This window comes from Zootoca vivipara, chromosome 2 (assembly GCF_965207765.1).
Source record: "Zootoca vivipara chromosome 2, rZooViv2.hap1.1, whole genome shotgun sequence".
In the NCBI taxonomy this organism is placed as follows: domain Eukaryota; kingdom Metazoa; phylum Chordata; class Lepidosauria; order Squamata; family Lacertidae; genus Zootoca; species Zootoca vivipara.
The window spans coordinates 38,229,978-38,244,004 of NC_142584.1; the positions used below are offsets into that span (position 1 = coordinate 38,229,978).

The window sequence follows — 14,027 nt, forward strand, 5'->3', positions numbered from 1 at the left end:
ATTTAACATAGCACTGTTACATACCCTCCACATTTCTCCAATGGAAATAGGGACACCCTATTCCATTGTTGTTGTTGTTGTTTGTTGTTGCTGCTGCTGCTGTTGTTGTTGTTATACCCCACCCATATGACTAGGTTGCCCCAGCCACTCTGGGCGGCTTCCAACATATATAAAAACATAATAAAACATGAAACATGAAAAAACTTCCCTGTACAGGGCTGCCTTCAGATGTCTTCTAAAGTTTGTATAATTACTTAACTCCTTGGCTCAGGGGTCACATAACTCCATGCCCTCCAACATTTCTTTGAAGAAAATAGGGACGTCCTAAGGAAAAGTGGGACATTCCAGGATCAAGTGAGAAACTGGGACTGCTTCTGTAAATTAAGGACTGTCGCTGGAAAATAGGGACACTTGGAGGGCCTGCTATTATGATTGTTCCATCAGCACAAGCATTTCTGCTTGTGTGACAAAACAATCTCCCCTCTGCAATGTTGTGGCAGGACAACACTTAGGACAGTGATGGGCAACCTTTTGAGCTTGGTATGTCAAAATTCGCCAAAAAAACGAGCATAACTTGGGTGGTGTGTCACTTCGAGAAAAAAACCATAATTCCGTGATATTTATAGTTTAATTTAAAAAATGTATAATTGTAATATATAACTGTATTTAATAACCAAAACCTAATTATTTAACCAAACCAAACCAAAACCCCCTTATTTATCACAAAGTGCCCAGAGTTGAGCTTTTTGGGGTGAGCTGCTGACCAAAATTTTGGAGGGTTTTTTTTGGGGTGTGTGTGCAAAAGTTCCTTTGCTTTTGGGGGGGGAATACCCCAAAGCTGCTGCGCTTTTTTGGGGGAAAGAGAACAGAAATAAATGACGAATAATATCTTCGCTGGAACTAACACGCAGCACTGACATAGTCTGCCAAAGCGCCAAAAAAAAAAAAAACCCAGCACAGAGCGGGTTAAAAAATGAACGCTGTTACACCCAATCATCGTCTGCCAAAGCGCCAGAAAAAACAGCACAGAAAGGGTTAAAAAACCAATCTCTGGCTACCAGCAACAGCAACAACAAAAAAGGATCCGGGTTGTAACAGTGGAGACAAGCTGTAGGAGGAGCGGGAGAACAAAGGGGGGGGCAAACAACAACAGCGCGAATGGGCCGATGGGGCACGTGTCAGCAGTGAGGGCTCTGCGTGTCACATCTGACACGCGTGTCATAGGTTCGCCATCACTGACTTAGGAGGAATAAAGGCGAGACTAACTGAGAACTGCATGATGCATATGTGGGTGATGGAGGGGAGGTTAATTCAAGAGCTGTAGAGGACTAGAGTTAAGAAAAGGGTTGAGGGCAGGGGCATAGGAAGATAGGGGCGGTGGGTACGGTGCGCCCCGAGTGACGCGACCCCAGGGGCACCATCACCGCTGCCCGCCGCACCCCCAAAACGCATGCCCTGCCCCTGCGTGCGGAGCGCCCCGCCCCCAGAACACATGCCACGTCACTGGGGGCAGCACGCCTGCTCTCCGCCCCCCAGTGGCGGAGCATGAAGCTCTGCCACTGGTTAAGGACAAGCAAGCCAACCCACATGTCTGTTCCCTACTATGGCAGCCTCCACACTAAGGCCAGGACAGGAAACTCTCACTGCCCTTTGAAGTCACCCATGGCCTGGGGACATTCTGGCAGGGATATTCTGCTCACCCCTTGGCAAACTGTCTGGCTGACTTTCTCTTCACACAGAGAACTGGGCAGACAGAAGAATGAAGGAAGAGACAAAAGGCCCCATCAGAAAGACATGACTCAGAAATGGCATTTTCTCTATTCTAATAAGCGATGTTGTGTCAGAGAGGTAATTTATTCATGGGGTGCTGATGCAGTTGCCATGGAGAACCTAAGGAAAAGAAGCTGAGCTTTTAAAGCACACACTGTATCCAAGAACCAAGCGCTCAGTCAGAGAGAAGATGTAAAGACACTGGGAGAGAAGGGTGAAGCACAAGACAATTACAGTGGTACCTCGGGTTACAGACGCTTGAGGTTACAGACTCCGCTAACCCAGAAAGTGAGGATAGGATAAAGTGAATCTAATTTCTTTTCAGCTCTAATCAGAACTCATGCTGTGCCACAATGTTGTTTCAAAGAGCATTATGTGTGTTTTGATTCCCTAATGCTCTCCTCCATCTAGTAGAAGAGGTTAATTTGACCATCTTTCTAAACAACAGCTCCTTCCTGTTATCATGACCACTCTGAAACCACAGGCCACTAAAAGTATATGCTTGCTACTTCACACAATCTCCCTGGCCAGGCCAGTCCTTCTCCAAGGGGGAATGATGGACTGTGGCATTTACTGGTGCCCTTCACACAAGAAGAGAACGATAGCTTCACATAGGACCCTACATCATTCCCAGTGTGGAACAGCCCTGTGGTTGCTAAGCAACCCTTCTGCATCTTCTGGAAGGTTCTGTGGCCCCAACTGTAATAGACTCTCTTTGCCTGATTCCTCCCAAGGCATTAGGAGAGGTGGAAAGGGGTGTCTCTAGCTCTGCGTAGAGTGTTGGGTTTAAAAGGGCTAGGGGTGCATTGCCTAGCCAGTGAGCAGGCATCATGACCACCATGGATGAAGAGGATCTGAGCGAGTATTTCCGCATACAGTATGGACAGAAGTTGCTGAAACTTCTGATGTGAGTTAAATGCCACATCTCTTCCAGCAAGAACCTTCCTCTGGGCTCCTCTCTATTCTACCTTTTACTCCCCATGGTCTTCTTCTCTGCTCTCCCATGTTTTTGGTATCTTCTTTCATTTCCCTTCTAGGTTCTCCTGCTTCACCCCTGCCCCCCTTTTTTATAAAAGGGTCTAGGGTCTTACCAGCATCCTGGTTCCAGCAACAGCTGGCCAGGTGCATCTGGAAAGTCTACATCAGGGACTGGACTGAGGAGGAATGGTGGGGGCTGCCTCCCCTCCTCTTGAACCTTCCCAAGAACAGGAGGACAGTATAGATTTAGAACAGTGGTATGCAGAAGGCTATAGTTCAGAGGCTGCAGAGGGGGAAATCTGGGAAATATTGGGAGAAGAACAGCAGAAAGAAGCAGCACTGGGGGAGAGAGAGCTGACAGTCTCAGTGTCTTTGGAAAGCATTCCTGAGCCACCCTCTCCCAGGACTAGGTGGCCATTGCGAGTAGTAGAACAGAAAGCTCAGAGGCAGAAAGCGCAGATCAGCTGGTGCAGGGATGACATAGAATAGGAGTGACATAGGGGATTGGAATTTACTCGAAGCAACGCCATTATTTAATAAAGACTGCATTCATTTCTCTCTCTCTGTAAATACTGAATAAATTGTGTGGTGAGAACTCTTCTTGTTTATCTGCTTTTTGGCTGCCACTGCGGGAGGGATCAGATTCCGTGAAGCCTACCCAAACTAGACATGAAGGTAACAGCCCCCCATACTGGAAAATTGAATGAGGAGGATTTTAACATCACCTCCAGTCCTATGGTCCTGATTGTAACATCCATCTGCTGCCATTAACTTTTTTTAAAAAAATGTAGGAGATCCTGAACATAAATATCTATGTCACATGTAGTTTGATCCTTTGGATCCTTTGATGAGGGACTTTGTAAAGCACTATTTATATTTTCAAATATATAGCATCTACTGGATTATCACCATTTATACACTTATTGACATGCTCAAATAATCTGAACTCTAATTGTTGCAGGATACTTCCCTTTGCAGAAGCCATGCTGATCCTTCATCGATGAGACTTTTTCTTCTATGCATTTGAAAAGTCTACAGTTTACAGGCACAGAAGTTATGCTGTCAGATATGCATTTTTTAAAAAAGAGCAACACTTCTACTTTTCGAAGGAAGCCCCCTTTTTTGCCTTTAATAGTTTCCTTGGCACTGCTGTTTAACCATGCCCATATCTTCATGAACTTATTTGTACCCTTTCAAATATCTTATCTACATTTTAGTAGAGCTTCGGTCATAGTGGATTTTAAATAACATTCAAGATTCCTGAAGGAAGCTTTAATTTTTAATTATTCCCCTGATTATTATTTTTTAATATTACCTCTTCTGAAATGAAATGTAACTGTTTTGGTCTTTCTAGGCAACGTTCCTCTCATATATGTTGAACTGGATGGTGCTGTAGCCCTGTTCCCAAGTGGTTCGGCAACTAACCAGACACCCAATACTAAAACAAGCATAGTTTCCTCTCTTCTTGGCTCCTTGATTATCTGTTCGCTTTTCCTTTCCAACATCTTTCTTTGTCTGTCTCGCATTCCTTTCACTGCTTTCATTTCCCTTTCTTTCACTATTGCCACTAAAGTTTCATTTCCTTCCTCCAAACCGCTTTCACTTGCTGGGTATCTAAATTGAATCCAAGCCCCATTTTCTTGTTGCTCCTTGGAGACCTTGGAGACCGGAACCCTTGTCTGTTTTCTGACTGAAACTCGTCTCTGGGCTTGACCCAGGCACCTTTGGACAAACAGGATATTCTATCATTCTGCCCCTTCATCCTAAGGTGTGTGAGCTGCACAAAACCTACCTAGCTCACAGGTCCTATGAGTTAGAAATATATCTCTGCACTCTTCATGGGAAAATTCTTTTTCTATTTTGTTAGGAAATTCCCAGTATCCGAGGAGGAGTCCCCATCCCCCTCCATTCGGCTCCTGGAGAAGAAAAAAGAAGCCAAATTGGTGCACCAGGCCATGGAAGCACAAAAGGAGGTGAGGAGATGCCCTGCTTTACTGCCTTTGTATCCCTGGTGACGAGCTCTACCTTCTTTTGTCACCAGCCACTCCAAAACCACAGAACTACATGGCTTATTGGCGGCAAATTGCACATGCTTTGCCTATTTGCTATCAAACCACCTTCTGGTCCACCTGGCCAGAATGCTAATTTCTTTGAAGTTCTAGGCTCTCTGTAACCTGAGAGAAAAGCAGGAGGCAACACGGACTTCCAAACCTAAAAGAACAAGAAGTCTACTGCAGCCTTCTCTGACCAGGTGCCCTCCAAATATTTTGGATTTTAGCTTCCATCAGCCTCAGCCAGCATGGTTAATAGGGACACCGGGAGCTGTATTCCAAAATATCTCAAAGGCACCAGTCTGATCTACTGGAATCAGATGTCCTACTGGTCTCTTCCCTCTGTGAACTTTTCAGGCATTCAAGACAAGGATGGAAGCCCTGAACAATCGTTGGGAGGAACTTGGTTCTAAGGAGATTCAGTTGAAAGCATATATTCGGAAATTTGAGCAATTCATACAGGTATTTGCTTCTTGCAATTCACTGGCTCTTACATTGTAAGACCTCCACCCTATTTAAGCACAACACAGCACATGCCTGATTGTGATATGCCTGAAGCTACATATATGTACTGTACACAGGTTAGTTGCTCTCCACCCAGTAGTAGAATCATAGCATTGTAGAGCTTGAAGGGACCACGAGGGCCATCTGCTCCAACATCCTGCAATGCAGGATTCTTTTGCCTAAGGTGGGACTCAAACCCATGACCCTGAGACTAAGAGTCTCATGCCCTACCGACCAAGCTATTCTAGCTGAAACTATCCCAGTTTAACTTAGGTGGAGTGATAGAGGGCACAACCTGGGCAAGGAAACAAAATATACAAGATTCATTTAATACAATCACCAGGTATTTAAACCACATCGTGTTTTCTTTTTATTTTCTTTTTTTTCAAAACAAACAATATATATTCAGTATATTCAAACAGACTTAAAGAAAAAAGAAAAAGAACTTCCCCCTCCCCATCCTCCCATCCCATCCCTCACGCTTCCCTCTATCTGTGTCCGATCTTCTTTTACCTACTGTACTGTTTATTATTGTTGCATTGTTCACTATATCTATTTATTTATCCTATCATTCCTACTAAATTTCACATTACCTTGCAGCTATTAAGTTATACCATATTCATTTTCAGACTCTAGCACCCACTTTCACCATGTATTCCTTAACACAATTCCATTCTTCCTTAATTACTTGATTAGAACATCCTCTGATTGATGCTGTTAATTGTGCCGTCTCCGCAAATTCAAACATCTTTATTCTCCATTCTACTAGTTCTGGTATTTTGTCAGATTTCCAGTTTTTCGCCAGTACAATTCTGGCTGCCGCGGTTGCATAAAGAAATACATTCCTGTTATTCTTAGAGATGTCATTCAAAACTAAACTTAATTTTAAAAAAAGCCTCTGGTTTCTTCAAGATTGAAATTCTAAATATCCTTTTAAGCTCCTCATGTATCATTGTCCAAAATTGTTTCACCATCTTGCACCCCCACCACATAGGGGTGAGTATCCCCGCCTGATAGGAAATCTGGGGGATTTCCGGGATTTTTCTCCATTCGGGAGAACAGCGGGAAACGGACTAAAATCCAGGGGTTTCCCATGAAAAACGGGGTACACTTGGCAGTTAAGTGTTGAGTAGACTTAGTCTGAATGCCAAGAATTTCAGCAGTGGTACCTTTAAAGCATTACCTCCATTTCCTAGCTCAACTCAGTGCTGGTTCAGATGGAGACATGGTGTCAGGAGAGATCATAGCTCAGTGGTAGAGCACACGGTTTGTGTGCAGGAGGTCTCAAGTTCAATCCCAGCCTTGGGCAAAGAAATGGCTAGTTATAGCACTGCCTCCAGAACAGTAGTAGCAGGCATTACTGGGCTAGATGGGCAAATATCCTGACAGTGTACAGGGCAACTTCCTATGCACTTCTGACAGCCTTAAAAACTCTGCTAAAGGGAGGGAAGCCATGAAATCTTTTTGCATCTTGTCTTGATTCCTTTTCAATGGTATGTGGGGTGGGGTCCAACATGGGGCCATTAGGAGAACGACCAGAAACGGATCAGAGCCCTGAAGAAAGCCAACAAGGAGCGGGAACTGAAGAAGCAGCGAGTGAAAGAGCTGGCCAAGGCCAAGATAGAGATGGCAGCTCTGAAGCAGCAGCACCAGAAGCTCTACAACAAACTACAGCAATACTCCATCTTCAACAAGTATCTGGAGAAAGTGGTTGAGGTCTCTGAGGTACGTATGGCTGCTAAGAAGGGAAGCAAAGTCTGAGGGTGGAGCTCAAGAGCAGGTGTCCAGTTCTTTGGTCTGTGGCCTGTGTGCAGAACCAGAGACGCAGGCAGAGGGACAAAGGACAACACTTGAGGTGGGGAGTGGGAGAAACCTCAGTTACCTTATTGTGGTTCTGTCTGTGCCACCAGAAATCTGCAGATCAGATTTGGCCAGTGCTTTTTTCTTTAAAAAAAAAGTTCATGGTTATTCTCATTTTCCTACTCATATTGAAATACTCCTCCTCAATGAGACCAAACAGATTCACAAAATGTTTAGGGGGTATGCGTACCCCTGCATCCCCCCAGGGGAAAAAAAGCAATGGGTTTAGCATTGGTAAAACAAGTTCTAGAATCTGAAGTTTCTACAGTTGATGCTAAACTAAGTTCTAGAATCTGAAGTTTAGAACAACTGGGTCATTGGTGCAACTGCTATTCAAGCATCTACACAGTTTCATGAACAATGGTGGTGACTTTGTATCTTGAGCATTTGTCCACCTATTTGCTGCCTTTAAGCTGTGGTTCTGGACAGTGCAGCACAGCCTTGGTCAAATACCCATTGTATAATAATAGGTGGCTTCCTAAGCCAGTATATCGATTGGCTGCACTACGGTGTCTGTAGCCAGGCACCCATCTGTTCCTGCATGTCCAAGGATCTGTCATGGGGAGGAGATGATGTGATCCTCGAGGGGCTACTATTTGGAATTTGGCTAAGGGAAGAACGGTATCTCAGGGTTCTGGACAGTAATGCAAGGCATTCCCTGTAGTTTGAGGAGATCCGGGAGGTCATCGGTCGCTACAAGACCCTCGTAGGGATGCACCGGGACCTCGTGCAGTCGGCACAGGAGGGGATGGAGATGATTGAGCAAGCTAAAGTCCGCCTGGCACGTTACAAGGAGGAAAAAGATGATGAGATGCTGCAGCACAACAATGAGCTAGCCCGCCTACAGCTGCGTTTTGACCATGCCCGCAGCGATGTCATCGTCTGGGTAAGGAGTAGGGGTGGGGAAATGTCTTCCTTTGCATGGAGGGCTTTGACCCAGTAATATGATGGCAAGCCTGAAACCAGTCTGGATGGATCAGAATCTTTGGGGGTTCTTGCTTTGTCTCTTCCCGAACTATCAGCATATCCTAAAAGGCTTATTCTCATCCCAGACCTCTGTGTAATCATAACTTAAAATCTTCTGCCATGAACCCATACCCTTGACTAGCTGCAGACAAACCCTGGCTCAGTGAACACTTAAGCCAGAGAGGATGGTAAGAAAGGTCAGCAATCCACTGGGCATCACTGGGAGCCATTTACCTGTTTGACAGTGGGCAGGTTTTGGTACTTCATAGAATCATAGAGTTGGAAGAGACCACAAGTGCCATCCAGTCCAACCCCCTGCCATGCAGGAAACACCATCAAAGCATTCCTGACATATGGCCGTCAAGTCTCTGCTTTGTATCACTCAAAATCAGGGATTGGGAATCTGAGGCCTGGAGCCAAAATCTGCTCACAGAGCTACAGTTCTCTAAGTGGTTTAATAGTCAATCCCTTGTCCTGGGGAACTTTGGGAACTGTGAGTGGAATAGGGGTCTCCTAACAACTCTCAGCAACTACAACAAGCTACAGTTCCCATTATTCTTTTGGGAAGCCATGATTGTTTAAAGTGGTGTGATACTGCTTTCAAAACTTAGTGCAAATGGGGCTGGAATATTCAGAGAACCATAGCGTTGGAAGGGACCCTGAGGGTCATCTAGTCCAACCCCCTCCCGAACGCAGGAATATGCAGCAGTCCCTTACTGGGATCAAATCCGCAAACTTGGCATCATCAACACCACACTCTAACCAGCTGAGCTTATTTTAGGGAGTCTCAGAAGCCATTCCAGACTGCCACATGTGTTCTTTATCAGGAAGAAATGACAGAAGGAGGAGGGAGCGACTTCATTTTTAAACCTCATTAGTGGTAGCCAGAGAACGTTTACCACCATCTTTGGCAATGGTGAATATCTTACAGTTTAGGGAGGGAAAAGCAATATGCTGGGCTTGTGTTTGAACGACTAACTATAGCAGGGCAAGGCAGGATGATGCCACGAACCCTAGTTGGGGCTGCCCATTTCTGTCTACAGTAGTAACAAACTTCTTAGCATTTGAACCAACATTCCATAGGGGGGGAGGCAGACAGGCAGACAATAACACAGAACAGCTTTGCCCACCGCTGTGTGTGGCAGATCAGATTGCACAATGGAAATGCAAAACAGAGAGAGGCATCTTAGGCTGGTTGCTATGCAAGATGTGTTGAGTCCTGTCCCCTTCCCCCCATCTCCCCCAAATGTAGTTTGGGGCACTTTTAACATGGAAAGTAGCAGCATACTAGTCACGTCTATCAGAACCTCATTTTCTATGCCTCTGGCCTTCCCCACAGGAGTCACGTTGGGCCCATATCCAGAATACGGCTGCGAAGAAAACATTGATGCTGGGTACCATCAAGATGGCCACTTTGAATCTCTTCCAGAGTGTAGCCAAGCAGATGAAGGAGGCTTTAATGGTGCCCGTGGAGGACACACACAGGCAGCTGGATATGGTACACTTGTCCCAAGTCCCCCAACTCTCCTCTCTAGGGTCTGGCAGTGCTAGACCTGTAGGTCCCAGGACGGTTCACAGAACAAAATCAAAATGCAAAACCACAAAATACACATGGGATTGAGTGCCCTGAGGGGGCGTCGTCTCTTGCGTTTCTGCCACCTGAGATGGCTGCTTCACCCCACCTCGTGAGTGGGCCAGCTCTGTTTGCAAGTTGAGCATAAAGTCTTCAGTCCTTCATTGTTAAGTTGAGGCCCATCAAGCCATGTTGTGACAAGGAGATACAATTGGGAGGGCTTATGTATCTGGTTCATCCAGAATGTATCTGGAAATGAAACACAGTGAGCTGGGACTTGTGGTGAATTGATGGCTCTTGTGCTACAGCATGTTCTCTCTCCAGCGTAGCTTGGCCATTGCTTCCCCACACCAGCCCCATAGTCCATAGTTCTACCGAGAGTTCCGTCCTCCAGACCAGCAGCCCCAATTAAATCCTAAAGTAGCTTTCTTTTCTTTTAAAAGAAGAGGAAGTAAAATCGGTTAAGGTTCAGTGGGCGAAAGGACATTAGGTACAATATACAGGTGACAGAATGGGAAAATTTACGGAGAAATGAACTGAAATTTATGGCTTTATTTACTATAATGGAAAACTTTATGAAGATGCAATGCAGATGGGTCATCCAGTGGCGGAGGAAGTGGAGTGTGTGGGGAGCACACCGCCCCCAGCAGCACAATCCTGGTGGGGAGCCATCGTGGCTGGCCCCCCCCTGCTCATGCTGGGTCACCACGCCCCCAGTGCACCTGCCACGCCCCTGTGGGCAGCACATCATGCTCCCGGGATGCACACCAGCCCTGCCCCCGCCTGCTCCCTGCCCCCCCCCCCGGTGCCGGAGCATGAAGATCCCCACCACTGGGTACATCACACCCAGCAAATTGGCTAAAATGTACAAAACCAACTCAAATTTATGCTGGAGGCGGAGAGATCTAGAGGGAACAATGTACCATATGTGGTGGGGTTGTAAAAAAAATTAAGAGCTTTTGGGAACTTAAATACAATGAACTATTCCCACCCACCTACCCACCCCACCCCACCCCCCCCCAAAAAAAGCTTATCAAAAAACCTGAAACCTTCCTCTTAGGCATTATGGCATCAGACATCCCAAGAGAGAAAAGGAGGGTTTTTATGTACGCAACAACTGCTGATAGCTAAGGGATGGAAAGGAGATAAAATTCCAACAAAAGAGGAGTGGCAGGTTAAACTGTTTGAATATATGGAATTAGCAAATATGACAGAGAAGATCAATAGACACACCCAAAAGTTTTAAAATGAATGGGAGATTTATAGACAATATTTTAAAAAAACATTGTCCCCACATTAAAACTTTAGAATGCTTTGAATAACTCTCGGAATAACATAAGGTAAAAAGAACACAAATACTGTGAGATTTAATACAGGTTGAGTTTGGGTGGCTGAAATATTTTTGTGTTTCCATGTTGTATTGTTCTTTTTTTCTTTTTATTTGTGAGTTATGTTTTGTGGGTTTTGTGTGTGTGTCATTTATAAACTAATAAAGATTGAAATAATAAAACTCCCAAAGTAGCCCCCAGTTCCAGTCTATGTTGTTGTGATGGCTGCTCCGCCGCTTGTAATAATCGGATGTTCATCCTCTTTGTTCTCAGATCCAGCAGTTTATCCAGGACCTGTCTGACATCTGGTCAGAGGTGAAGAAGAAAGAGCAAAACAGATCGCTAACAGGAATGACCAAGGAGTGACCGAGGAGGCATCGGGAAAAGAGTATAATGTTCCCCGCTTCTCTTCTCTCAGAGAACCCCCTCAGCTGTGCTTTGCTTGTTCTTTGGAAATAACGGTTGATGCCCCACGACTGCATTTTGATCAATATCCTTCCCACCCTTTACTTTCCCTTCACTGGAAACAAAACATAGTCTCTGTGGTATATAAAGAGAATATTTTAGTTAGTGGAGCCTTGGCTTCTCATATGCCTTTGTTTCCATGTGGATAAAATGAGTCCTGTGCCACAGACCCACCTTTGGCAGCCTGTCGATGGGTTGTTTGGAACTGGGTGTCCCAGGCCTGCCAAACATGTGCTCTTTGCGGGAAGTATTCTATAACCCCAATGCATTTGTGGTGGATTTATACTGACCTGCCCACACATCACTCCTCTTGATCAGTTGATTATTGCCAAAGCTATTGCCTTACTGGCGTCAGGGTTTGAGCACTTGCATAATAGCATGACGGGAGCAAGACCAACCCCTGCCCTCCAAATATTTGTACAGGGTTTCAGCAGGAGGTCACAGGACATGCAGGATGCCCACCCCGAAACCTTTTCAGGCACAAACAGTGTTGAAGGTGGGATCGTGCAAAACTGCCCCACCCTGATACTACCATATGCACAAATCGTCAACATGAATGCACCATAGAAAGGAGATGACCTAGGCAGGCATCACTCCCAGGAGACAAACGTGACTCTAGCGTGCTGCAGGTCCCACAGTAAGCGCTGCCCGCCCACAGTGTGGTTCCCAGTGTGCCCTGCCCACCGGCACACACACACACCCCCCAGCCACTCCTCTGGACACTAACCAACAAAGCCCAACCTCCTAAACATGGTAAGTCTTGAAGGCTGATGCTTGCCCTGGTATGTTCGTCTTGAGAGGAGGGGGGCTACATTCCAATTCTCATTTAAATTCTCATTCCATATGAGAATTTAAGGGCGCTGGGCTAGGTAAGTTCAGGCAGATATTCCAAGGCCTGAAGGATCTCTGTCTCTTCTGGAGGCAGAAGGAATGCCAAGCAGTTGCTTAAGGAAGGTGCTTGTATTACATCATCTAGATACGAACTTCATGAATTTACTCCTTGGCCAGCAGCAATGGAGAAGAAAATGATCACTTGGAGCCAAGAGCTCTTTATAGCGCTGAGGCGGCTGTCAATCCTCACTGGAAAGCAGAGCTACTGCAGCTTGCTGAGGAGCGCTCTGAGTACAGCTATCTGTGCTGCAACAGACAGCTGCTTGTTGCACAGGAATAGACAGCCAAGTGCAGAGCTGGCAAGCTCGCCTCCCTGTCTCTAGAATGACAATTAGCATCCCGCACTCGGGAGTCTTCCATTCAGCAAAGAGCGCTACGGTGATTAGAGCGAGAGCAGCGCAGATCCCGGAAGCTCACCCCGTCCATTCAGCAGGCGGCAAGCAAAGGAGCTGAGCCTCAGACAGCAAGCAGCCCTTGCCGAGAGTGCCCTCGTGCTGGCGTCATCGCTTGGCTCTGCAGTGCAGTCAGGTGGAGCTGATGACGCAAATGCAACGGGGATGAGCTGGGAGCGGGGAAAATGTCTCGTCTTGGGAGGCCGCGATGACTCATCATGCCAGGGGGCTGAGGTGCCTCCACACACTTTGCAGCATGTTCAGGGAGTGGGGGGGGGGACGTACCCAGTGGGTTCTGACCCTGAAACCCGAAGGAACTGATAGAAGAAAGGGGATCTCGGAGAAAAATGGATTAATACCTCCCACTCCTACAGGTGAAACTCAGAAAATTAGAATATCGTCAAAAAGTGCATTTATTTCAGTAATGCAACTTAAAAGGTGAAACCAGTGTATGAGATACTGTAGGTGCATGACATGCAAAGCAAGATATGTCAAGCCTTTATTTGTTGTAATTATTTGTTGTTAGGCGGGTCAATTATAAATGGTATGTAATTAATGAAATGTAATAGTGATGTTTATTTTTGTATTGTAACTATTTGTTTTATTACTGTGGAATTTAATTTGTAAAATTAAAATAAAAAATAAAAAGTTGCATTACTGAAATAAATGCACTTTTCGACGATATTCTAATTTCCCGAGTTTCACCTGTACAGAGTTCTAAAAGTGCGGAGTGGCATGTTCACTTACCAGAGAGGATTTGGGCGTCTCAACAGACATTAGGTCTGAGCATCAGGGACACAGGTCAGTGCCACTGATCAGGTTCATTCTCTGACATCTCCAGATAGGAGTGCCCTCTGCCTCTGGATAGTCACTGACAGTCAGTGCATAAAGTACTTCACTAAATGAAGCAGCTTCCTATTTTCTTAACATCCTGTGTTACCAACATTATAACATCACCATCCCAGGCATTTTGTTTCTCAGCATCTAGCTAATATTGAACCCCTCTGGATGACAATTCCTTTGGGCATGCCCACATTATAAACTGACCCTCTATCTATCTCATACCAGTTGTGTTGTCACAGCTTCCTCAAAGGAATCATGGGAACAGTTTGTTGGAGGTGCCGAGGTTTCCCTCCGACAGCACACATGCACACAGACTCTTCACAGAACTGCCCTTTCCCAGGGAATGGCTGTTGAAAAAGCTGAAGTGTGGAGTGTATAGATAAACCCCAAATCACTTTGGTGATAG

At 45.7% G+C, this 14,027-nt stretch overlaps 1 protein-coding gene across 1 annotated transcript; it reads left to right on the forward strand.

Moving 5' to 3' along the window:
- The first annotated feature begins 2,600 nt into the window (after nucleotides 1-2,600).
- Nucleotides 2,601-13,432, forward strand: CCDC42 (coiled-coil domain containing 42). The gene is made up of 7 exons (XM_035099208.3): nucleotides 2,601-2,677; nucleotides 4,616-4,721; nucleotides 5,157-5,261; nucleotides 6,831-7,028; nucleotides 7,828-8,049; nucleotides 9,469-9,627; nucleotides 11,304-13,432. Exons 1-7 carry the CDS (start codon nucleotides 2,601-2,603, stop codon nucleotides 11,394-11,396), a joined length of 960 nt encoding a protein of 319 aa, XP_034955099.1. The 3' UTR covers nucleotides 11,397-13,432.
- The last annotated feature ends 595 nt before the right edge of the window (nucleotides 13,433-14,027 follow it).

Excerpts from the sequence above, each read along its gene's own strand:
- CCDC42 (XM_035099208.3), top strand. The coding sequence starts at position 2,601 with ATGACCACCATGGATGAAGAGGATCTGAGCGAGTATTTCCGCATACAG. Across the intron at positions 5,262-6,830 it reads AATTTGAGCAATTCATACAG|GAGAACGACCAGAAACGGAT; the intron begins GTATTTGCTTCT and ends TGGGGCCATTAG. Across the intron at positions 7,029-7,827 it reads AAGTGGTTGAGGTCTCTGAG|TTTGAGGAGATCCGGGAGGT; the intron begins GTACGTATGGCT and ends CATTCCCTGTAG.